At 40.7% G+C, this 24,718-nt stretch overlaps 1 protein-coding gene across 1 annotated transcript in view; it reads left to right on the top strand.

The window, feature by feature from the left end:
* Positions 1-12,834, top strand: part of LOC121947286 (XK-related protein 7-like) — an 82,822-nt gene extending 69,988 nt beyond the window's left edge. Inside the window, 3 exon segments of the mRNA XM_042492267.1 lie at positions 3,774-3,973; positions 9,530-9,749; positions 12,027-12,834. Of these exon segments, the coding sequence (XP_042348201.1) occupies positions 3,774-3,973; positions 9,530-9,749; positions 12,027-12,834 (1,228 nt within the window).
* The last annotated feature ends 11,884 nt before the right edge of the window (positions 12,835-24,718 follow it).

Genomic DNA, 24,718 nt, shown 5'->3' with positions numbered 1-24,718 from the left:
AGAGGAGCGACGGAGGTGTGAGTGGAGAGGAGGAGCAGGAGGAGAGGATTCGTATAGATTTTATAGATTGGGAGCTGGAGGCAGAGAGAACGCCTGAGGGAAGAACAAAATAAATTGGAGGGAGAGTGAAAGAGAGACAATAGCTGCATGAAATTGGATTGAGGGAGGAACAAAATGAGAGATAACAAGCAAAGGAAAGGGGGCAGAAAACGAGAGAAAGGGACAAAAAAGCGGAAGATGAAGATAAATGGAGAAATCAACACTGAAAGAAAGGCAGAGGATGAAAGACATACTCACCAAGTGAGAAAAATAAGACAAGTGAGAGAAAAGGCAAACATAAATAGCAAGAGGATAGAAAGAAACGTGTTGACAAAGAAAGACTTAAGGAATAAAACATTTATGTTACTGTGAAACAAAAGGAGAAATCTGAATCTAGAGAAAAGCTTCTTCCAAATTTAAAGGAGCAGTGTGAACAATTTAGGGGGATCTAGGGCCATCTAGTGGTGAGGATTGCAGATTGCAACCAGCTGAAACTTAAAATTTCTTTAGTGTTTATTGTTTAGGAGTTTTTTTCAGGAGCTGAATTATCTGCAGAGGTCTCTTCCTCTCCGAAACACACAGACCAGATGATAACAGCCAGAAAAAAAGCTGTAAAAAAAAATAATAATAATAATAATCTGCGGTAAAGTTTGGCATTTTATCATGGGGGGGGTCAATGACTCGCTGTTGGAGCCATAAGTGGCCACGGATGAACCGCTTTTGCTTTGGCTTAATTTTTCAGCCTCAGAGGACGGCACTTGAAACAGCAGACGTACAATAAAGACAGATAAATAAAGAGGTGAGAGGTACAAGATCCAAAGACAATAAGACAAAAGACACAAATGGAGGTTTACAGAGGTGCAGAGACACAGAGACATCAGGACTGAGAGGAGGAGTTCCAGCAGTGCTTGGACAGCAAATTATTTGCAGAGCTACAGATTTCCAGGCTGCCTCGTTGGCCTTCCTGCCTGTCTGTCAGTGTGTGTGTGTGTGTGTGTGTGTGTGTGTGTGTGTCTGTGCACGTGAGACATATTGTATATGAAGGTGTGTAGGAGTTGTGCTTGTGTGTCAATCTCATACACGTGTATCTGTGTTTGCCTGTACTTTGCAGGCTTGAAGAGCATCATATATGCTGACGTGTGTGTGTGTGTGTGTGCGTGCGTGCGTGTGTGTGTGTGTGTGCATGTGTGTGTACAGTTCTGGGTTATTTTTACCCCTCTATTTAAAATCTGCTTGGGGATGCAGAAGTGCAGGAAGTGAGTGTCGTCTCACTTTTCCTCCAGCGAGCTTCATTTCTCCTCCACATTTCGTCGTCCTGCTGCTGCACTACTACTACTGTCTGCCATCCTCCTCTCCCATAATGCATCAGTCCCTCCTACCACACACACTAACATCAGATGCATTTCAATCACAACTTTCAGTCATCCATCCAACGTGTGACTCCTTAATCACAAAATACACAACAATCCATCGTAAATGAGTAAAACAAAGCCGTTACTTAGGGACTGTTCTGTAGCTGCTGCTTCCTGACAGTTTGGGGGATGTTCTTTTTAAAGATAATGTGATTTTCCAGCTTTTTGTCTGAAATCTTTTCTTGATGAAAATGCACAAATTAAATTAATCTGTACTCACCACATCTCAGCCTTTAAAAAAACAAAAAAAAAATTATTGGTTATCGGTGTCATATCGGCCACGAAAAGCTGGAAATGATCGGTTTATTGGTATCGGTTGAAATAATCATCGTGCATCACTGGTTATGATATCTTCATATCTCACTTAGGAGTCAAAGGAAACCTTTAAGCTTGACAGAAATAGTGATTTGATGTATATCGTGATATATGTCGATATCGACTGATTAATGAAAAATTATCGTGATAAGACTGTTTTTCCATATCACCCAGCCCTACCTACACCTACTGGCCTGGCATGCATATTACTGGTTTTTGGTTTTTTTTACGGATTACGGACACAAGGATCTCTCTCACAATGTTGTCATATAAACATGTTTTGTTTTTTTGTTTTTTTTTATAATAGCAAATCTTTTTTTATTGGCATTTCTCATTTAAACATGGCTGTCAGTTAAATACCTCATATTTACATTTCTTTTCTTGTGCAACAAAAATTGAAACATCCGGTTGTTTGGGTCAACATTCAGCAACATTTCGCCCTATAGGGACCTTTGAGCTCCTTGTAAGATGTCGTTAATGGCAGCGTTACAAACTGACATTGTCCAGCTGCGTGTCATACTGCTATGAAAAGTGTCGCAGTCTGTCAGCACGTCATACTGTTACGAAAGGTGACTTTTGGTGTCGGTGTGTGACACTGAAATCCTTGACCAAGTGCAGGAATTTGACGACTTTGCAGTGAGAATTGGCTGTTTTAACAGCGGTTAGAGAGATAAGGGAGTCTAGATTGAGTCTAACCTTCAGGTCATTCCAAGAGCTGGAATAAAAAAGACTCATTTTTTAGCCCCCCCTCTGACTTTTGGGATCTGTTACGGTTTAACGACACCCAAGGTGGGAACCACTTTGTCCAGATCGTTGAATCGGCCCGCTGCACAGACGTTGATAATTCTGTCTGATATCGGAAACAAACCACTCGTGTAAGTTAATCAACACCAACCAGACATCTGAAAACACAACAAACTCCACCTTTTTTCTAAAGTTATAATATAAAGCTTTTTTTTAAGTTTTCCTGTGTTTTCCTCTTAAACTGACAGCAGGGCCTCTGTAACGTGGACCTCAGCAGGTGAAAATAAGATCAGATCTTTGAGCAGCGCTGCCCATCTCCTCCTCCGCATATCAACATTTCTCTCCAAAAAAAAAAAGCCAGGCTACTCTGCAGCGTTCGCCTGTTGACCCGCTGCGACCCGGCGACCGATACCGTCACTGACACAAAGAAACAACAAAACAAAAGCACATCAGAGTTGAACGGTGACAGGTGAGGGGAAAGGTGTTTCCCTGGAGGAGCGCACAACACTCGAGGTGTTTTTGTCTCCCAGGAGAACAGCGGGCTGACGGCGCACTTTTTCTCCTGAAAGATGTCGTTTAGGTTTTATTCTGCTATCCTCTTGTATCTGTTTGTGTTTACACCGGTTGAGTTCGTCTAATGAAGATTGCTGCTCTAAAACATGCACCTGCAGCGCCTTCATCATACTCTGAGAGATCTTTTTTCTTTTTCTCTTTAGAATTGGTGAGTTTTCACATAAAAATATGTTCTGTTTTATGAAAATCAGAGTTACTGAAAATGAAAGAGTGTTTTGAAAATATGAATAATGTGAATATGTAGACGTGAATCGCACTGACTATGAGGTAATATTTGACGACTTGGGATGGGAATGTGTTGATTTGGGGAATGTCAGAACTCCAAAAGGGTTATGTCTGACTGTTTATCACTTTGTCGTGCTCTCCAGTTGTTGACACTTTTGATCGATGATTAAATTATTGTTTTCTGAGGATTCATACGGTCTAAATAGTGACTTTTTAGTGCCATCAACTGTTGAAGATATTGTGGTTTTGGTGCCTGACGAAGATTTGATTGATCAAAGCAATCCACAGCAACAAGAAATTAAAAAAAAACATTGTGGGAGCAAAAAATAATATGCAGACTTTACTTTTTGCTATTAAAAATCCTCAGGAAACGTCTGGTAAAAATGATATTCTGAAAGAAGCCGAGGAACGATCAAAGCCTGATTAAAGGTCACTTTTCTAAACCACTCTGTCTCTCTCCCTCAGGTACATCCACGCCCTCTACCTGGGCGCCCAGAGCCGTTGGCACAGCAACGGGCCCCGTCGCCACTTCCACTGGCGGCTGATGTTTGAGAGCGCTGACATCACCATGCTCCGCCTCCTGGAGGCCTTCCTGAAGTCGGCTCCGCAGCTCGTCCTCCAGCTGAGCATCATGATCCACGGAAACGCCGTCCTCCCCCTGCAAGGTCAGTGAGATGCTGAGCACTTCCTGCCTCGACGAGTCGTACGGTACAGATTTAGAGATTCCTTCGATTGATAAAACTCGACTCACCAGCTGCTGAAATTTGGAACGCAGATGTGCTATTATGGTGAAGTCAGATGGAGCTTGAAGGGATGTAAAAAAACCAAATCATATATATCACTTTAGCGCTGTAAACTTTTGACAGTGGTGCATGAACACCTTTAAGTCACACTTTAGTAAAAGATGACTTTGAAAATAAGGTAATTTCACCTTTTTTAATATTACAGAGTAAAATTAAGTAAAAAAAGTTTCTGATATTCACTGTACTTAAGTATCAAAAGTGATTGTGAGGCAAAGCAGCTTTATTTATATAACATATTTCATACAACATAATAATTCAAAGTGCTTTACAGAGCCAAAAAATCTAAAAACATACTAAAGAATACAGATTTACAATAAAAGACTTAAGAGATAAGATATGAAAGGCAAAATTAGTATTATTATTATTATTTTTAATTTTAAAAAATCAAAAATAGCAATTCCAAACAAGAGATGCAAAGATAAAAAATAATTTTTAAAGTAATATAAAATCCAGTTTAAAAAATAAGTTTGCAGTCATTAGTGGGTGGAGTAGGCAGTGTTAAAGAAATAAACATTTTTAGCTTTTAGATTCATATTTCACGAGCATTGTATTGTAATGAATATAACTACGTATTGAAAGTTAAAGTAAAACAAATGCTGTTAATCTAAAAAAGGCAAGCAATCAGAATTTTGAGAATTATGAAGTTTATTTCTTGGTGACATACATCACCTTAAATGGAGCAAACATTACATTTATTTTTTTACAATAATTTAATTTAAACAAAATCCAATTTTCCATTCCCCATACCTTCATTAATCCATTTGTCCCTTACCCGCCCCCCTAAGATTAAAAGTTTGCAGAAATATAAAAACTCAGGTAAAATACTTAGGCATTTTAACTACCACTTTTAGAGTACAATTTTATCATTACTGATAAAACCTATAAAAATAAGAAAACTGACAGTTATCTTCTTTTATTGGACTTTATCAGCCGTAATCAGCCGAGAGAGAGTAAGGTTTAATGAAGGGTGTGTGTGTGTGTGTGTGTGTGTGTGTGTGTGTGTGTGTGTGTGTGTGTGTGTGTGTGTGTGTGTGTGTATTGAGAGCAGATATCAGTAGGAGAGTCAATGCTTTATTCATGCACCTCTTACAAGTAGCAGATTGGCCTTTGATGAATAAAACAAAACTTTCTCTCTCTGACTCAGATACACACACACACACACACACACACAGAAGTCAAGTGTCAGACACACATTTGAACTGCACAAAACACACAGAACACACACACACACACACGACCGACAGAAAAGCTTACAGACTGAGTGATGTGCATTCCCAAAATTATCCAGTGGTCAGTTTCTATGAGGGGACACTGACTCGACGGTGCATCTCAGTGTAGCACGGAGAGCGGCGTGCATGGCCGCAGTGACGGTCATCCGAGCAAATCATCCATGAGCAGCTCCTGTCCGGCTTGCAGGAAGTCGAGCGGAGCTTTTTCAGCCAGTATTAGCACATTTGTGGCCGTGTGACAGAGATACCTGTGCAGGAGCTGCTTCAGGGCTGGAGCGGTTTCACAGTGTAACAGTATGCCAGGGTATTTCGAAATCCCCAAATTATGTTTTTCAATAATGTCATAAGTATGTCAATATGTCTCATACAGCTATGAGTGCGCACACACACACATACACACACACACACACACACACACACACACACACACACACACATTTCTGTCTATATTTGGTAACTACACATTCATTTTTGGGCACTCACAGACTCTCCCACACAGTGTAGATGACCTCAGAGCTGAGATGGCTCATTGATTAATCAATTAGCCAACCAATCAAATTGATGCTCTATCAGTGCTGCCAATTAATCATTCAAGTCATCTGTTTTGTACAAATCCCAAACATTCACTGGTTCCAGTTCCTCCAAATGTCTGGATTTGCTGGGCTTTCCAAGCATAACAAACTGCATCTGTCTCTTTCTACCCATAATCCCCTTGTTTGGGGTTCATTTCCTCGGTAGCAGCTTTAATTTCTTTTCTTAAAATGCGTTCCAGGAAACGTGTCACGTTATTGAGGTTTATCAACTCCAGTATCAACAGGACGTGGTTGTTCTTTAGGATCGGTGGCTTTGGTCGGCTTGGTTCAGTTCTTGTGTGACAGCTATCTGAAGCTTGAAAATAGGGATCCAGATAGCAGATAGTGTTTTAAAATATATATTCAATAACATTTTAAGATTTAAAAAATAAATAAATAAAGTGCATGTATTATATGGTGACATTTACAACCTACAAAACTCACTGATGACTGAATGGTCCCAAGACATTTATTCCAACAGTGTGAACATTGGTTAAAGGGATGCAGATTTTCAAACAGCTTTAAATCATAAAAATGTTGGTAGTATGTGTATATTTGGCTTGGGCGGTATGTAACATTTCATGCCTTGATACCTTCCTGAAATTTCACCAGTATACGGTATATGCCGGTACAAGTGACACATGATAAACAGAGAGACAGAGGGGCTGAGTGAATCAATACACAGCTCTACAGTAAAATGAGATTTTGGTCAAATTTGCTCTACAGTTGCAATGATTGGACTAAATTACAAGGTTAAGCTGAATTCATTGGGCTTGGCAGATTTTGCATTAATTTTTGTGTTTGAGGGTGAGTTACTTCAAGCTTTTCAGTTAAAAAAGACATAATAGAAACCCACAAAATGTTTTAAAAGTTATATTTTCTCCCATATTTTTTTCATTAAACAGGTGCGTGCTGTGCACTACAATGAGTTTAATAGATAAGGAGCGCCTGTATTTATGACGGTATTGAAAAACAGACCTTTGGGATTTTTAAATACCCTGATATACCGTAATACCGTGATACCACCCAAGCCTACTTTCTACCACATAAACTTTATCTTTCCAGCAGAGAAATACTATTTGAATTCGTTAAGATACAATAAATATGGTCATATGGTAGGTGGACATGACAGTGCATGTTCATGTCAGATTTTAATTGTGTTTATGAAAGGTAAAACTATATCAAGTAAAGGATGTTTGAGGTATAAAAACACCAGAGGACATTCACAATACTCCAAGATGCATAATCCACTTCATAATTGAAATGTAACAAAGAAAACACTAAAAACATACAGTTAAATTAAATACTACTAAAACAAGGAACAATTAAAATATGCCCTGAAGCAGTGCTCAAAACCCACTGTGAAATAAAGCTGTCCTTCTGACACTCACAACTAGAGAACCAGAACATCATCATTCTGTATCTTTGTGTTTTATACGTTTTGTTTGCACAAAAAAAGGTGTTTTTCTATGTTCTAAAAACTTGTAATCCATGATTATGCAAAAGAGCCTGAGCTGGTTTTTAGTGTGTAGAATGTAAGAAAATCACAGCAATCTGCATATCAACTGAGCACAATGTAAATGTAATAAAACAAAAAAGTCCTGCATCACTTTAAGGCCTATTGATACAAGCGACTTTTAAGAGGAAAATAAAAAGTTTCCTTTTTTCTTTTATGAGAGAAAATAGTTACAAAGCTGCAGAGGAACGCTTCACAGAAAACAGTTTCAGCGGGACTCCACAGTGTCCCTTAAACAGCGACCACATCGACCTAAAAAAGTGCAACTGGGACTCACTTTAAGAAGAGAAACTTGTTTTTAACAGAAGCAGTTTTGTAAATATCGATTTCAAATACCAGTACGTGTCTACATGAGAGGAATATTAAAGTTCTCTCCCAATCTCCTCATAAAAAAAAATTTAAAAATAAAAAAAATCCAGGATGATCAAAATGACATTAAAATGCAAAGTCGGTGCTCTTTTTCTGCTCAAATTTTAATGCCTTCTCAGTGTGATTCATGGCTAATTTGAGACAAGACTGCAAGATTAACACACATGAATGTTTAATGTCTTAAACTGCACTCTGGGTGGCTCGCAGCGCGCCCCGGTCACGTGTGCGGGCTGATGATCGTTTGACTTCAGCAGAAACGGGTTCAGGTCCATCTGAACAAGCAAGGAGGAAACACATGCAAAGATGCTACAGTAGTATTTTAGCATGGAGACATTAAGTCATTTTCCTATAGTTTGATTTTCACCAGCAGTTGTTTTATTTGCTCTGATTCAGGAAAAGATATCGTGAAAGAATACATCAAACACAAAAGCCCTCAACTCTCCACTGGATGGCATCAGGTTGAAACGCTGCCAGTAATGACATAATATAAGGTACCATGAGGTCCCTGTAGGGCAGGCGGGTGGGGTGCTAAATAGGTCTAACTAAAACCACAGACTTTTACTCAAGAGGCAGGTGTTCGCCTCCTATAAAAAAGAAAAAAAAACGTCTAAACCTAACCACCCGTGCTTTTGCAGCTTAATCCTAAACGTGCAAAATCCTGAACATTCAGCAAAATCCTCGCGCACTCCTTTGTGGATTCTTGTTTGTATTCTTGGTTCACCACAAAGGCAAAAAAAAAACCCTAATGAATTCAACTTAACACAGCATGAATAATATACATGATCTACAAATGCTCATTTATGTATTTTTTTTAACAAATATCGGCAAAATTTGGTGTTTGTCATCAGATTTGACATCTCACAGTCAGTCTCATTGGTACATTATACTGCAAAGTGTGGTTAAAAGCTCTGGGAAAAGCTCATGAATGAACCTTGAGTTGGATTTTTTTTCTCACACTAATATTTCCTTCAGCCCGGTCAAATATCACCGCTTTCTTAATGCAGCATAAGATAGAGACGCTAAAAGCTTCCTTTTGCGTGGTATGATACGCTGACGGTGGCGTCAGTTTGTAATGCGGTCGGACAGAGCAGATGGATATACTGCTGGATTGCAACAGGTTGAAACGCTTCCGGTAATGACGTAATTTAACGAGCTGAAAGGTCCTTATGTGAGCACGAGGGGTGGTGATAGGTCCAACTAACCACAGACTCCAATATAAGCGTAGAGCCAATCCATGATGGTTTTACCTTAAAAAAAACACCTTTTGCACTTTTGCTGCCTTAACCAAACCTTTCGTTTTGTGCTTTTGTTGACATGTTGCATCCCAGAAAGTCAATAGCAGACACAAAGGGATACTTAGAACGGGTTAATTTCCTTCCATGCTTTACCTTAAAAATGCATCAGGTATTTGGTTACCGTAATTTCTTTGCAATAATCGGTGGATTCACTGTTGTGAGTTGAGACCTCATCAATCTCTTCCATGTTGGAGACGCTTGTGCAGAATGATTGCATCGAAGGTTCAGAGCTGATTGGACAGAAATGTTGTGCTGGTGTTTCAGTCCAAAGTTTTTGTTTTAATCAGGCTTTGTTTTTATGCTTTTTTTCAGTTATCTCCCTTCTTTCCTTTCATTTCCCCCTTCATCACCCTTATGTCTTTCTATTAGTCCTTCTTCTTTCTCCTCCTCTTATTTTTCCTCTCTGTCTCTCTCTCTCTCTCCGTCTGTCCCTCCAGGTCTCTCGGCCTCCGCCTCACTGGTGTCTCTGGCCTGGATGATCGCCTCCTACCAGAAGGTTCTCCGGGACTCCCGCGACGACAAGCTGCCCATGTCCTACAAGGCCGTGATCACCCAGATGCTGTGGCATTTCTTCACCATCGGGGCGAGGACCGTGGCCTTCGCCCTCTTCGCCTCCGTCTTCCAGCTCTACTTTGGCATATTTATCGTCAGCCACTGGTGCGCCATAAGTGTCCTGATGCAGAGAAACTGGGTCCACGATGAGGAGCTTAGCGTTTGATACTTAAAAAACACACGATAATTCCAAATTTTCTAGTTGTCCTTTCTCTCACTTATAGTTACCAGAATAATGTTTTTCTTTCAGTGAGTTGTTCTCAAGTTTATAATTATTATTATAATTATTATAATAAAACCATCGACTGGCTTTGTTGACATTAAATAAATATATCAGTCATCTTTATCTCAGCAGCAGGTTCACCAGCAGAAAGAGAGGATTAATTATTCAGTGTTTCCAAATTCAGAGCTTTTAGAAAGTCAAACAACAATATATTTACTAAAATACATTGCTGTTTACAGTGTTAGACAGGAAAACAGCTTTTTTTAAAGTAAACACTGTAAATTTATTTTTTCTAACATGAGCCCATTCTCGCTCATTAGCCTGAAGAAATCAAAACACTTTGTTTAAAACAAACAGCTTTTTCTGCACTTTGCTGGTTCTTTTCCCCAAGGAGGGACGCTTAGTGGTGGCTGATTTATAAATTTCTTCCCAATTCTTTGTCATTATTTATACATTCATGAAATTGGTTCAGAGAGAATGTGGTCTTCTGTAGGCAGACATGAAATATCAATGTCTCATCTTGTCATGATTTACCTTTGGGTCATTTTGCGTTTGTTCTGTTTTAAAATTTCTTAGATCAAATGTCTCTTTATACCCAGATAATTGATCTGAATCACTGAAACTACAATTACCAGTAGTTAATGTGTCTTAGAAGGCAGAGCAGTATAATTTTAGATTTCTGTTATATTCTGTTTCGGTTTCCCTTGCTGTGTGACATCCAGTAAATAATTCAGTCTCTCCAGGACTTCTCTATGTTGAATCACAATTCATGCAAATTCAGCCAGTCCCCATGAATTCTGCGCAAACTTTTTTGTCCATTCACCACAACTTTACGACAACTTTGACCATTTAAACTGATAAAATTCTAAATAAATTTAATTGTACAGCTGCATGCAGCATATTGATTCGCTCAGCCCTTCTCTCTGTTTATCATGCTTTGAATCTGAGACAACATAAAGATTATTTCTGCATTTTCATTGTGAAATCAGACATTTCAGGACGCAACAAATTGTATTTAATATAACAGAATTCCTAAAATCTGCTTAAAAAACGTGATAGCTGCCTGGACAACACAGTGGTACACTGGTTAGCACTCACCTCACAGTGAGGGGTTTGAAACCAGGAATTCTGCGTGTCAGAAGTTTCCTTTAGGTTCTCCAGGTTTCCCCCGCAGTCCAAAGACACGCAGTCAGTCAGTCAGTCATTTTCTGTAACCGCTTGTCCTCCCAAGGGTCGCGGGGGGGCTGGAGCCAATCCCAGCTGTCATCGGGCGGAAGGCGGGGTACACCCTGGACAGTTCGCCAGACTATCGCAGGGCCGACACATAGACGAACAACCAGACACACTCACAGTCACACCTAAGGGCAATTTTAGAGTCATCAATTAACCTGAGCTGCATGTCTTTGGACTGTGGGAGGAAGCCGGAGACCCCGGAGAGAACCCACGCGGACACGGGGAGAACATGCAAACTCCACACAGAAGGGCCCCCGCCTGGACCGAACCCCGTACCAACCGGGATTCGAACCAGGGACCCTCTTGCTGTGAGGCAACAGTGCTAACCACAAAGCCACCGTGCTGCCCCCAAAGACACGCAGGTTAAACTAATTGTTGACTTACAAACTGCCCGTAGGTTTTGAATGGTTGTCTGTCTCAGACAAGCACACAGTCATCTCATGCACTGAGTGACATAGAGGAAAGTATTCCACCTTAAAAATTGGCAGTAGCTGCTGGTGTCACAGAATAACAAGAGGCCATGTTAAATGCTACCTCAGCTGAATATTTGCGCATAGTGACGGAAGCTGTTGAAAACACAACGCGTAAGAGTCCTCGTTAAAGCCTAAATTTAACTTTAATCACTTTTAAATTCATATTTATTTTGTGTTTATGATGTACACTAACAGTTTATGTAATACAAGCAACCACAGATGCATCTGGAGAAACAAGCCACAAGTAAAACGTGTATGCAAATAGCACTTCATCCCTGGTAATAATACGAAGGATGTTAGTAGTAAAAGAATTGTTTTTTTTCTTTTAGAAAATAGAAAATTTCCAGTAATTATAAAGTCCTGTTGAAGATGTCCAAGTTACCACAGTATTCTTACTACCACTCATCATAAAATTCCTTGGACGTGTACTACCATTTTTACGTTGTCTTTCAGGTGTGTCATGACCTTCTGGATCATCCAAGGTGAGACCGACTTCTGCATGTCCAAGTGGGAGGAGATCATCTACAACATGGTGGTGGGCATCATCTACATCTTCTGCTGGTTCAACGTCAAGGAGGGCCCCAGCCGCTTCCGTATGACCGTCTACTACTCTGTGACGCTGGCTGAGAACGTGGCCCTGACCGCCGCCTGGTACACCTACCGTGGCCCGCATACCTCCGACTCCTACGCCCTGGTGGTGGTGTGCCTGGTGGCCTGCAGCTTTGCCCTGGGAACCTTCTTCATGTTGGTGTACTACTGCTGGCTGCACCCCGATGGGCCGGTTCTGGGCTCACAGTGGGGAGGGTGTGTGGACGAGGGCGTGGTGGGTGCGGGAGGGGTAGCGGGAGTGATTGATGCTTGCCTCACCCCATCCCAAGGGTCCCAAACAGACATGGTCATTACCAGCCCTCCGAGGACTCTCCCAAGGACTAAAGACGCGGGGGAGCCTGTTCCAGGGGAGCGAGACAAGGACAGAGACAGGGACAGTTGCTTGCCTGTCTTCCAGGTACGTCCCTCTCCTTCATCCTCTCCTGCACTTCTTCACAGGACCTCTTCATCATCCCGCACACAAGAGGGACCCGTGATCCGGATTGACCTCCCAAGGAAGCGATACCCAGCCTGGGATGCGCACTTTATCGATCGGCGCCTCCGCAAGACCATTCTGCTCCTGGAGACCACATCAGCCATCAGCCCCAGGATACAGTACAGGAGTAGCATGATGGGCAGCAAAGAGGTATTAGAATATGAGACAACAGTCTAAGCCGACAGGGGCTCGTAAACTTAAAAGTGCGGTCTGGGACCAAGGCTTAGCCTGAGATCAGCTCTCATCCCAGGACTATCTTCACCAGGAGAAGCATGGGAAGAAGACACAGAGTGTCAGGCAGCTCTTTAAAAAAAAGAAAAAAAAAGAGGTTGTCAAAACTTGATTGTAAAATGTGAAGCGCAATCTGGGACCAAAGCTCTCCCCTTAGGGCGCAGTCCGGGAGTACGTAGCATGAATGAGCCGTGGGAAGTAAATGGAGTAACACTGAACTGGGATAATCTTCGTCTTTTCTAAAAGCTTGGAGGTGAGAAATTTAATCTCTCATCCTGGGACCAAGGAGTGTTAGATTTAGTTTCATCCTGCATGGTCAGAACAAGAAGTAAAAGGATTTGAGAGCAACAGAGTTGCGGAGTTTGGGATAATTGAGAAACAGTCTGCTGCATGAACTTGAGCCTTGGACCCCAGAGACTCAACAGAGACTTACCAGGGAACTGTTGGAGACTGGAGTTTGCACGGGACATGCAATCGTTTGGTTTGGTAGCAAATTACACTGACAGAAAATGGGGACTCACTCCCTAAAAGATATTGCTTATAGTGATTTAAAGGGCAAAATAGGTCTAGACGTCTAGGTTAAAACTGGGCTAAATTTGGTTGAAAAGTGATGTCTGCAATTTCTTAGAAATCTAGGTTACATATATTAGGTTAGACATTATGTTAAAACAGCACTTAAATTTGTGTATTTCAGTGAAGCAGGACATAACTTCAAGATGAAATGTGAATGAAACTATCTGTGAAACTATGTCTGACATAGATGTCCATGCATCATCCATTTACATCCGCTTATCAGAGGGCAGGTCGTGGGGGCAGCACACTGAGCACATTACTCCAGATGTCCCTCTCCCAAGCAACACTTTCCAGATTCTCCTTGGGGATCCCGAATCATTCCCAGGCCAGATGAGATACATAATCCCTACAGCGTGTTCTGGGTCTGCCCTGGGGAAAATTGCCCGTTGGACGTGCCTTGGACACCTCTAACAGGAGCTGACCTGGAGGCCTCCTGATCAGGCGTTGGAACCACTTCAACTGGCCCGTTTCAACTCAAAGGAGCAGTGGCTCCGAGCTCCCTCCAGATGTCCTGAGTTCCTCACCTTGTTTCTAAGGCTGAGCCCAGATACCCTGCAGAGGAATCTCATTTCAGCTTCTGGTATCTGCAATCTCACTTTTTCAGTCATTACCCAAAGCTCATGACCGTAGGTGAAGATTGGGATGTAGATGGACCAGTAAATTGAAAGCTTTGCTCTCCGGCTCAGCTCCTTCTCCACCACAACAGTCACGTTTTGTTTTCCCCGAATAAGGCCCTGATATGCTTGTCTCTGAGTTTAACATAGATGTCTAATTTTTTAACCACAGTTAGCCCAGTTTCTAAGTTCTAGTGTGTACAATTTAGTGGCATTTAGTGGTGACGTTCCAACATGGTAACCAACTGAAATGCCTCCCGAGTGCCAAGCATGTAAACTAACTACAGTGGCCGACTCAAGGGCGTGAATGATCTTATATAGAACCAGGGTTCAGTTTGTTTACTCTGGGCTGCTGTAGAAATAACTTGACGAGCTCCGTGAAGGAAGACCTGCTCCATATGTAGATGGAAACGGCTCGTTCTAAAGTCATAAAAACATGATTATTTGTTCAATTTCTGCCAATATATGCCGCCAAATCCACACCCTGGACCTTTAAATAACCCATCTAGATTTTTTTTTTAACCTCCAAACGCCCAATTGAACTACCTGAGTATACTTCAAATGGTAAGAAATATAGTGACTTTGCCAGTTTTAGCAGAGAAACACAGATGATAACAACTTTCATTTTTCACATACCATTATGCTGCCAAAAGGTTGCATGTCCCTCACAAACTTTGGTGACTGTCCTTTCAGCATTATGTCCGTGGTGTCTAAAGAGAAATGTAGTCTCGTTTATTGGACTCCAGTATCATGAGAACCTGAGGACCCATCAAATGTAGGTTCACAAGTCTTCGTGGTTTCTGAAATGTAAGCCTGAGAGAAAAGTGATAACAGTCACCCATCCATATGTGATACAAAAACAGCCATAGCAAAAGTCCCGCTGTTTACATCCCAGCTGCTCTCTCACCCCCAACCTGAGAAAGGACATGTTTGGAGAAATCAATCAGGACTGGAGGATGTAAGGTGGACGACTTCTGCAATGGCTACCGTCATATGGCATGCCGTAACTCACCACAAACAGGCCTGTGATGTACAGTTGAAATACAGATGTCAGATATAAGCTATTATAATAAGCTGTAGTTAGGTGATGAATGACTTTTGGATGAAGAAGCTTAATTTACTCGCAAGAGTCTAAATGTCGTCCACTTTTCTTGGAATACATACAATGTAGGGGTAGGGAGGGTATCATGAACAACCTCATTATGCTATTTTTCCAGTATTTGGGTTTTTGGGAGAACAATAGCTGACGAGAGATGTCTCTTAGTCATGTCAACAGACCTTAAAGAATCTTAGAACGGTTTGTTGGAGTGTGATAGAAAACGCTCAGTATGCGGTTATACAAACAACAATATGTACGCAAAGCAAATTGATAACAAATACCTAAAGATGCAGAGTACCAGGATTGCTTCTGCAGGCTAGCTAATTAGCAAAAGCTGCTGTTTTTTTGTCACACAAAAGATGCTGACATGGGTTTTAGGGGCTGCGTATCATTTGAAAAATGATAATACCAATATCAGTACCCTTAAAGCGATACCGATACCAATAGAGTATAGCCATTAGGCTTGGGCAGTATGAAATATTTCATACCTTTAAATTTTACTAGGGTATACAGCATTTGACAGTTTAAGTGTGCAGTACTACCCCAGCAACTGAGCTTCTTACTTTCAGCTTTTCAGTTTAATAAATACAACTGTTCACCTTTTGAATTCAACTTTCTCTCAGGCACGGCAGACTAACAAGGCTTAATGTCCTCGTTAAGTCATCATAAAACACACTTCATTTAAACTCAACAAAATAAAACTCAGCCAGACCGTCTTGGTCAGTCTTGCTAGTAATCTAGTTAGTAAATTCACTGTTCCAACAATCACCAGATCTGATTTGATCAAAATAAATCCTTATTTCATCAAGTTAGATGTGAACATTTTAGATGCCGTTATTCCCCACGGTTTCTCTCTCTGCTGGCCGCAGGCTGTTTACATGCCTGTAACTTATCCCTCCACCACTAGGTGTCATGATGTCTTTCAGCTCAGTTCACTGCTCCACCACTAGAGACCGGAGACTGAACTCTGGTGGTGCGTGCTGTACACTACAAACAATGAGTTAAATAAAAAGAGGAGTGCTTGTATTTATGGCACTATTGAAAAACATACCTTCAGGATTTCTAAATACCCTTGTGTACCGTAATGCCGTGATACCACCCAAGCCTACTGGACATACTTTTTAAACATTTTGGCAGCCTGCTGAACTCTGTCATACAGAACTCGACTTTTCCCGCCACACACTCACAGTGACAGGGCTAACTGTTCGCATCAGGTGGCTAACATTACCTTAACGGTTATGTTTAGGTTTAACAACCCATTTGAGCCATTAAGGTGTTGTGCGAGATTTTTTGGAGTGTTTAACGTTTGATATTAGCCACTGCTCCTACTGTGTTAGCTCGTGCTAACCGGGCAGACATCGAACAGCAACAAACGTAACAGAAAGTTTACTAACTTGGAGTCAGGATGGTGCGGTATCAGACCCTCGGTTCAAAAAGCATTGAGTGCTGAGCAGAGATGTTTCTATACTCAGCACTTGGTTGTTTCTGTTTATACGTTAAAGGTATCGAGTACTGATACCTAGCCCTAACGGGTTTTTGTGGCTTTTTGAAAGATGTTTACAAAATGAAACCATGCACAGGCCTTCACAGCGGATATGAGTGGAGTAGGGTTTGGACTAGTAAGTGACATCACCAGTCGACTGAAGGGAAAAAATGAATATGTCAGATGAGAAATCCTCTTTGCTCCTTTTGCACTGCTGTTGTGATGCCCTGAAGCAAGGAGCTACAACCTGAACAAATTCAGCGGAGCTGATTGGCAACTGACTTCAGAGGTCGAAGTTTAAACGCGACAGCTCCCAGGTGTGAATGTGTTACTATCAATTAGAAGCAGCTGGATGCTGAGAAAGTCGAGCATGGTCAGCAGCAGTACCTGAAGGAAGAACAGTTTAAAGAAACACTCGCATCAAAGCTAACTTCTGTCCTCTCTCATGTTACACAACAGATTTCTCTTCAGCAGCCGCTCTTTGAAGTTCTTCTCAAAGACACTTTATTTTCTTTAAAAGCCTTTAGGGTTAGTCTGTGCTTTTAAGGTGACTTGTGATTTGTTATGAAGTGGGAATTCTTAAAGTCCATCTCAGAAACATTTAAGCCCATGTTGTGATTGTTTTAGGTAAAGGCAGCAGAAGGTGTTAGGATTTTTAGAAGTTCAGTCAATACATGCCCTATAGTGACCCTGATGCATCTCAAGAAACATGTTCATGGAAACACGTTTGAAGATGCATTTATGATACTGTAAAGACAGTTCAGTATTCAGCTTACCTGTTCTTTTAGCCTTAGTAGCTGTTAAACCAAGATTTTAAATCATAACCCAACAAGCATTTAGAAGATGCCGATAGTCAGGGGGTCACTAATTCATGCTTCACTGACATGAGCACAAAAACCAAAATGTTATGGCACAGTAAATACTCATATTTCACTGCTATTAACTTGTGTAAAAGATTCAAATTTTTACAGATGACTGAAAACAACATCTCATCTATAATTTTCCCCCCATTAACAGCCAAATTTAACATCAAGATGTTTATATTGTAAAAACTGAGAATATCTACTTAACAAGTGTTTCATACAGAGGAAGCTGTTCAACGTGTTTGAACCTGTTCACCATCTCCACCCTGACAGACAATAACAAGAAAACTTTAACTGTAGATTGGAGAAATGTACTGTTTAATTTTGGGGAAGTAAATTCTTTAAAATTCAAATGGTTCCCTCCTGCTGCCACCCAGGGCCAACAGGTTTGTTGTTGCAGTATCTAGTGCCAGTTTAAAGCCCCACTCCAGTGTATTTTGGTGTTTTTATTTTCATATTTTTCCTGATAAGGTGACAGCAGCATGCAAGTAATATAGTAAACAAGCTAAAATGGCTAACGATAGGTCGGAAATGTGCAACAGCATTTTTTACCGATACGCACTGTCAAACAAAAGGGAGAGACTGTATCATATTAAGTTCACTGCATATTCACCACATCTAAGCAGAAGGCCGTTTCTCTCTCCTCCTTTGTGCTGCTGCACACATGTCCGCAGCTCCCTCTACCAAAGAGCAGTGAGAAACTCAAGAGCGCTCACTCCACTGCAAAATCTGGGGACCAAAATGTCCCCCCAAACATGCCAGTGTATGGCACTGGCTCTGCAACTTGAGAAGTCGTACCGGCATTGACAGTGTGAGTGATTGGCTCAAGTGAATAAAGTCTCATCTCAATAAGATCCACGTTTTCGGGTAAATAGGTTGGAGAAAACCCCTTCACCTCATAACTTATGTCACTTGACACATCTGCTACAAAGGCCGTCTGGTTGCCATGGTAATGGATTACAGCAGACTATTAACCATAGTTAGATTCTTTGTATGAAAAAAAAATTAACTAAGGTTGCAAATTATAAGCACTTTCCTTAATTGATTATTAGTAACATTAATTAATCGGGATTTAAAAAACATAAAAACTATGCTTATACCAAACAATACCAATTATGTTTTTTTTGTTTTTCTCAATCAAAGCAAAGCAAAGACATTTTCTTTAACACCGCTGCATAACCTATAAAACGTGAAGATATGCAGGCTTAGACATATGAAACAGATTGAATATATTTGAAAAATGCCTTGCTCTGTCCGCTTTATTTTCCAGTGTCGCTGCAGCGCTCTTCTTCAAGACCCCAAGATTACCACCTTGTCATAAAATAGTTGTATTGCGCTCTTTGTTTTCTAATGTTAGTCATTAAAACGGGATTTTAAATACACCATTCTACTTACTGCTAGAATATTACAGGAGACTACAATTTTTTTATATTTCAAGATCAGAGCTTTATTTGACTAATTAAATTCCACATGTTCACATTCTTAACAACAGATTAATCGATCATCAGTTAATCATTATCATACTTAACGTTAAGCGAAAAATAGGGAGTGACCCTGGCTGGGGTGGGGCTTTAATGATCACCTTTATGCTGACGATGCATGTGTTTATTCTGAGGTGTTGAATGGACTTCCAGGAGAAGTATTTCTAACCTTGTTTACTTTAGGTTGATGGGTAGAGCAAGTCAGTAAGCGCGATTGATATACTTGCTTTTTAACAATGTTATCACACAATTAAGCAGCTGTAACACGAGCAGCATTGTTCATATACTTTACTGCAAACATTAAGTCTGACTGAAGGATTATATAGTCTGTGTGTCATCTTTTGATGATCTTGAAAACTAAAAATTAAACTTGGCAACACTCGCGGACACTATGTTAATGTTTCTAAGTGCATCTTGCAGCTGATTTGTGTTATTTTCTGATGCTGTGACGAATCAGTGCTTTGAAGGATCACTGAATTCATTGTGTAGCCATCATGCATAAACATATTCGTTGTTAAAAGCAAGTATATAAGCACTCCGGTTCATCACAAGGTTTCTAGTTGTTTTCCTAATGAATGCACCAAGGACAAAAATGTCCCTATAAGCTCTCTCCGGACATGTGTGTCTCCTCTGCAGGGAAACTGTTATTTTAACTCTGGTGGGTCGAAACGGAAATCAGGATTAGATATTAAAACTGAATATTGGTAATAACTTGGTGATAATAGTTGTATTATCCTGGCAGTGTTGTGTCCTACCTGAACTTGTGGATGTTGGTACAGTGGTGACAGTCACTGCGATGTTAATGGTGCTGAAAACAACGACTCTTTGTCAACAATGAAAACGTCATGTCGAACATGACAATGTACAGATAATGCATATGTCAAACACCCAATCATGGGCCAAGGGCGAGGCTTCGCTTTCTCTGATTGGGTAATGAATCAGTCCTTTGTCGTTGAGGTAAAATAACAGTTAAAAGTGGTGCGCTGGTTATATATCGACTTGAACAAAAACATGTTAAAAAGTAAACAGTGAGTTTAAAAACTCAATTCATCTTTTATTAATTGATGCAAGTATTTATGTTTATTTATTTTTGTATTTGTTTTATATCTATTTATCTATTGTTTACTCACTCGGTGGCCATGTCTTTGGTATGACTCTTATATTAAGATGTAAAAACTGAAAATAGATTTTTTTTTACTCATTCTATATATCTGTATATACCAGAGTGGCGCTATACTAGGACGTGTATGTATGAGTACGTGTGCTTTGGTTTGTATGTATGTATCGTACGTACAGTATGTATGTAAGGATGTGCTCTAAGTTCTTTTGATAATGCTGCTTAAACATCCTCTGAGTGAACGAGCAGAAAAATATACCAGTGGTGAAAATATCTATGATGCTGTTAAAAAAAAAAAAAAATTAAAAAAGAGCTAAACAAGCTGTGCTGATAACTGTAGATGGGAACAATACTGTAGTAAACATGGCTGAACAGCCGTCGAAATAAACCGCTGTGTCTGTTTTCTGTTACGCCGTTATAGTAAGTGACAGCACATTTTCACCCCCAACTCACCAAATACCAACATCCCAAGTCATCACATATTGCCGCTTTGTCAGTGGACTTTGGTCTCTATGTTATGTTCTAGGTATCCTTCTGCATCTGCTGTTGACATTTCGGGATGCCGCAATCGCGATGTCAACACAAGTACATGATGGGATTGCACTGCATGTGGTTATGTTTAGGCAACAAAAGCACATGGTGACCAACGAATTAGGCAGAACAGGCACTTGGTAAGGTGAAGGGAAAAAAACATCAAATTCAGACGGGAAGCGAACAGCGAACTCCTGCATGAAAGTCCAGGTTTTGTTGGATTCATCCACCACCCCCAACCTATACCTTCGTGCTCCTTATATTATGACGTAACCACCTGTGTTCTCAACCGACGCCGCTCATCTGCGTATCATGTTGTTGCAAACAGTTCTGTCCGGCCGCACTCTCAGCTGATGCTACCCAGCAGCGTATCATACGGCCGTGAAAGGCTGCTTTTGGCATTGAGATCTTACCTTAAAATCACTGAATAAGTGGCAGCATTTGACAATCTCCGAACGAGAACGGAGATCAGCAGTGGCCCTACACGTCAAACTATGATGTCTGTCTCCTATTTAAACAGATCTTCTCACATTTAAAACCACTTACAAGTAATAATTTTGCTGGAAAAAGAGGTATAACACAACCTGCAAAAGTGTTTTCTAAAAACGCCACCTTAACCTTGTAGTTATAAGTTGAAGAATAGAATCATGGTTTGGGTTAAAATAAGTCACAATACATACTTCACGTTACATGGAAACATGATGTTAACTATTTAAAGTGACGGTATGTACATACGTATGTTAAAATGACTAAATAGTAACTTTTGCTTCGCAAGGGACACAAACAGCAGTGTCGTGGGTCAAAGTTCTGTGTTTGTTTGATCCATCCGCCCACCACGACCTCCTCTCGATGTGGACTTGATATTTATACTTTATACCTGACCTCCTCCTTTTCTCACATGATAATTACAAATGTCACTACAACTTGCTGCTGATCAAAAAGCGTAAAAAGAGGTTATAATACGCTTGTACAAACAACTATGATGTAATTTTTGGATATTTGATTGAATCACAATCCAAAATGTATTTTATGTATTGCTGTTTTTATCACATAGGTTGCACAAAACCTCTTTGAAGCCCTCTGATTGGCTCTTTTTCACCAACTGTGGTTATTCTGTATGTTCAAACCGTGCCGACGAGTTTCCAGGTGTGAAACCGGAGTGAGGCGGAGCTGAAACCGAGGCTGGAGCCCCACCAGCTCGCTCCCCTGAATCTTCCCGCCCTGTTTCTCTCGTCTCCTCTGAGCTCTCCTCCGTCTTTCCTCTCGAGGCGACAACACAAAATCTCTCCCTCAAACCAAGATCCTTTGATCTCTCCATCTCTCTCCCGCATCAGCATCCCTCCATCCTGAGGATTTGTTTATTTGGTCGGCGTCTCCGGAGATCCAGAGACCAAACAAGAATCCTCTCCTTCTCTCTTTCTCTTCACGTCTTTTTTTCTTGATTTTCTTTCTGTTTTTGGGTTTTCTTCCTTTTTTTTTTACTTCACAGCAGACAGAAGCAGGACAGGGCTGCGTATTCCTCCACTTTTATGTCCTTTTGTTCTTTATTTTTGTCCTCTTGTTTCCCTTCCACATTTTGTCTCTCCCTCTGTTTTTATTCCCCCAATCCTTATGTCCTACCCCCATTTTTTTTCAACTCTTACCTCTTTCCCCTTCAGTTCCTCTTCATCCTTTTTCAGTTTTATCAGTCTTTCATATAAAGGACATGCCTAAGGGACTGTTCTTTATTTATCAGAGGGAGGTGGTGGATGTATTTTTTTCACCTCCCCAAAGTTACAGATATTTGTCCTTGAGCCTCTCTGAGTGACTCTGGGAAAAGTGTTCGTTCCACATAATGTGTTCAAGAAAATGTTAATATCTAACAACTTTCTGTATTTACAGTTTCGGGCTGTGATAAACGCTGTCATTCTGGCTATTTTTAGTTTGGCATGCCCCGGGCACGCCGCTGCTCACATCCTTCCCTTTTCACCTTCTGTCTCACCCTATTTATTCTGTCTTCCTCTCCTGCACATCATTTCTCTCTCCCTCCTTCTCTTTTCTTCTCGCTCCTTCCTTCCCAGCACTTTTTTGTCATAGTAATCCATTACTTTTTGTTCCATCTGTCTTTCCTGTCTTTTCCTCTTTGAGTCCTTCCTCTTTTCTTTTTCTTTCTTCCATTCTTCCTTTTTACTGCCTTCCCATCCTTCATTCATTTCTTCTGTATATCCATGCAACCTTCTTCATTTCCTCCTTTACATCCTTCTTTCCAGTTTCCATCCCTTCCTTCCTCCTCTGTCCACCTCTTCGTCTCCCTTTGTTCTTTATCTCCCCTTCTGCTCTCCTCTTCTTTCAACTTTCCCTCTTCATCTTTAAGCTACGTCTTTCTTCCTCTCCTCACACTCCGTTTTCTGTCCGTTCATCTCTTCCTTCCCTCCCTCCTCTTCCTCTTCCACCTGTCTCCTTCATGCTTATTTTCCTCCTCGTTTTTCCTCTCCTCTTGCGTCAGACCTCATGTGTGATTTTGAAGCGTGGGGTCTTTTAAGGATGCTGCTTCTTTGATATCGCTGATGCACACACACACACACACACACACACACACACACACACACACAGATGTACATGCATAAATTCACACATAATACACCCAATGCACACTGACACACACACACTTTTTCAAAGATATAGAGTCGATGCTGCACCAAAACATATCAAGGTCTGATGTACTTTGAAGTTCACACAAGCATGATTGATGTGTGTCTGTGCGTGCGTGCGTGCGTGCATGCATGCCTGCGTGTGTGCGTGTGTGTGTGTGCGTGTGTGTGTCTCAAAAAAAGAAAACATCAACAGCAGGTGAGTACATGTATATAATGTGTTATAATGTGCATTTTTTTATATGTGAAATGTATGTATGTACTCTGTATGTGCGACTGTGTGTGTGTGTGTGTGTGTGTGTGTGTGTGTGTGTGTGTGAGACCGTGCGTGTGTGTTTCTTTGTGTTTAGTCAAATGAAACCTCAGGAAACAGGAAACAAACTTACCTTCTGCAGAAATGAATGTTCGGGATAATTTCCTTTGGCTTTACACTGATATATTGTAGTCCTGAAAAATCTTAACTTAAAAAGCCAAAAATAAATATTTTTACATTGTTAGTATATAATTTTTAATTATTTATTTATTTCTTTGCCTTACAAAAAATAAATTAAACCAGCATGGTTATACCAACAGCTCAAATATTCAGGAAAGCAAGTAACAAAGAAAAAATTGCCCACCCCATCAAACAAACGGAAAACACAAGAAAACAATCAAAAAAAGACACATTTGTCAGACAACACGAATCCAGCCATCAAGCCATTATGATAAACGTTTAAAAGTCTTTTTCCTTTTAAATAGTCAACGTATGGACCCCATATTTTAGTAATAATAATCATAAACCTCTTTCACACTACCTGTTAAAGGCGGGAATATTACACCGTTATGCTGCCTTGCCATTTTGTACAAAAGGCGTGATCGTGGAAGCCGTCATCGGAGGCAGTCGCAGCTCTGAAATGTCGCCTGTGTAAACAGGACAGTTGACAGGATGGGACCGCAGGCGGGATCATGGGCGGGACTGGCGGGGCATTTTGACGGCGTGTTATGCGTGCGACCCGATAAAACAGTGTTCCCATCAGAAAATCACCATCAGAAACATGAACAGACAAAAGGGTGATAGGAACTACCTAAAAAGACGAAAACTATTTTGGGCTAAAATTTATTTGGCGTGGACTTTTGGGGAGCTGTTATGTCGTCCATCTTTTTTTACAGTCTCCACGATTATGTTAAGTGGAGCTAACGTAAGCTAAACATTAAAAATGGTGCACAATGGCTGCAACTGCATTTCAGTTCAGCTTGAATGATCAGATTTGTGTTCAATCTTTGGATCACGCGACGACGTTACGTGTTTTACTTGAGCATAAAATCAAAATTGACACGTTTAAGTGTTCATCTGTCACTCAGAGATGGTGGAAAATCTCAGTCCGTTGCAAAACTTTAAAACTTCATCCTCTGTTCATTTTGGCACAGTTAAGCCTCCGGCCAAGTTTCTCAGGGCTTAG

The sequence above is a fragment of the Plectropomus leopardus genome, chromosome 8, assembly GCF_008729295.1.
Source record: "Plectropomus leopardus isolate mb chromosome 8, YSFRI_Pleo_2.0, whole genome shotgun sequence".
NCBI lineage: Eukaryota > Metazoa > Chordata > Actinopteri > Perciformes > Serranidae > Plectropomus > Plectropomus leopardus.
Note: the sequence above shows the minus strand (reverse complement) of the source record. Positions and strands in the feature narration are given on the sequence as shown.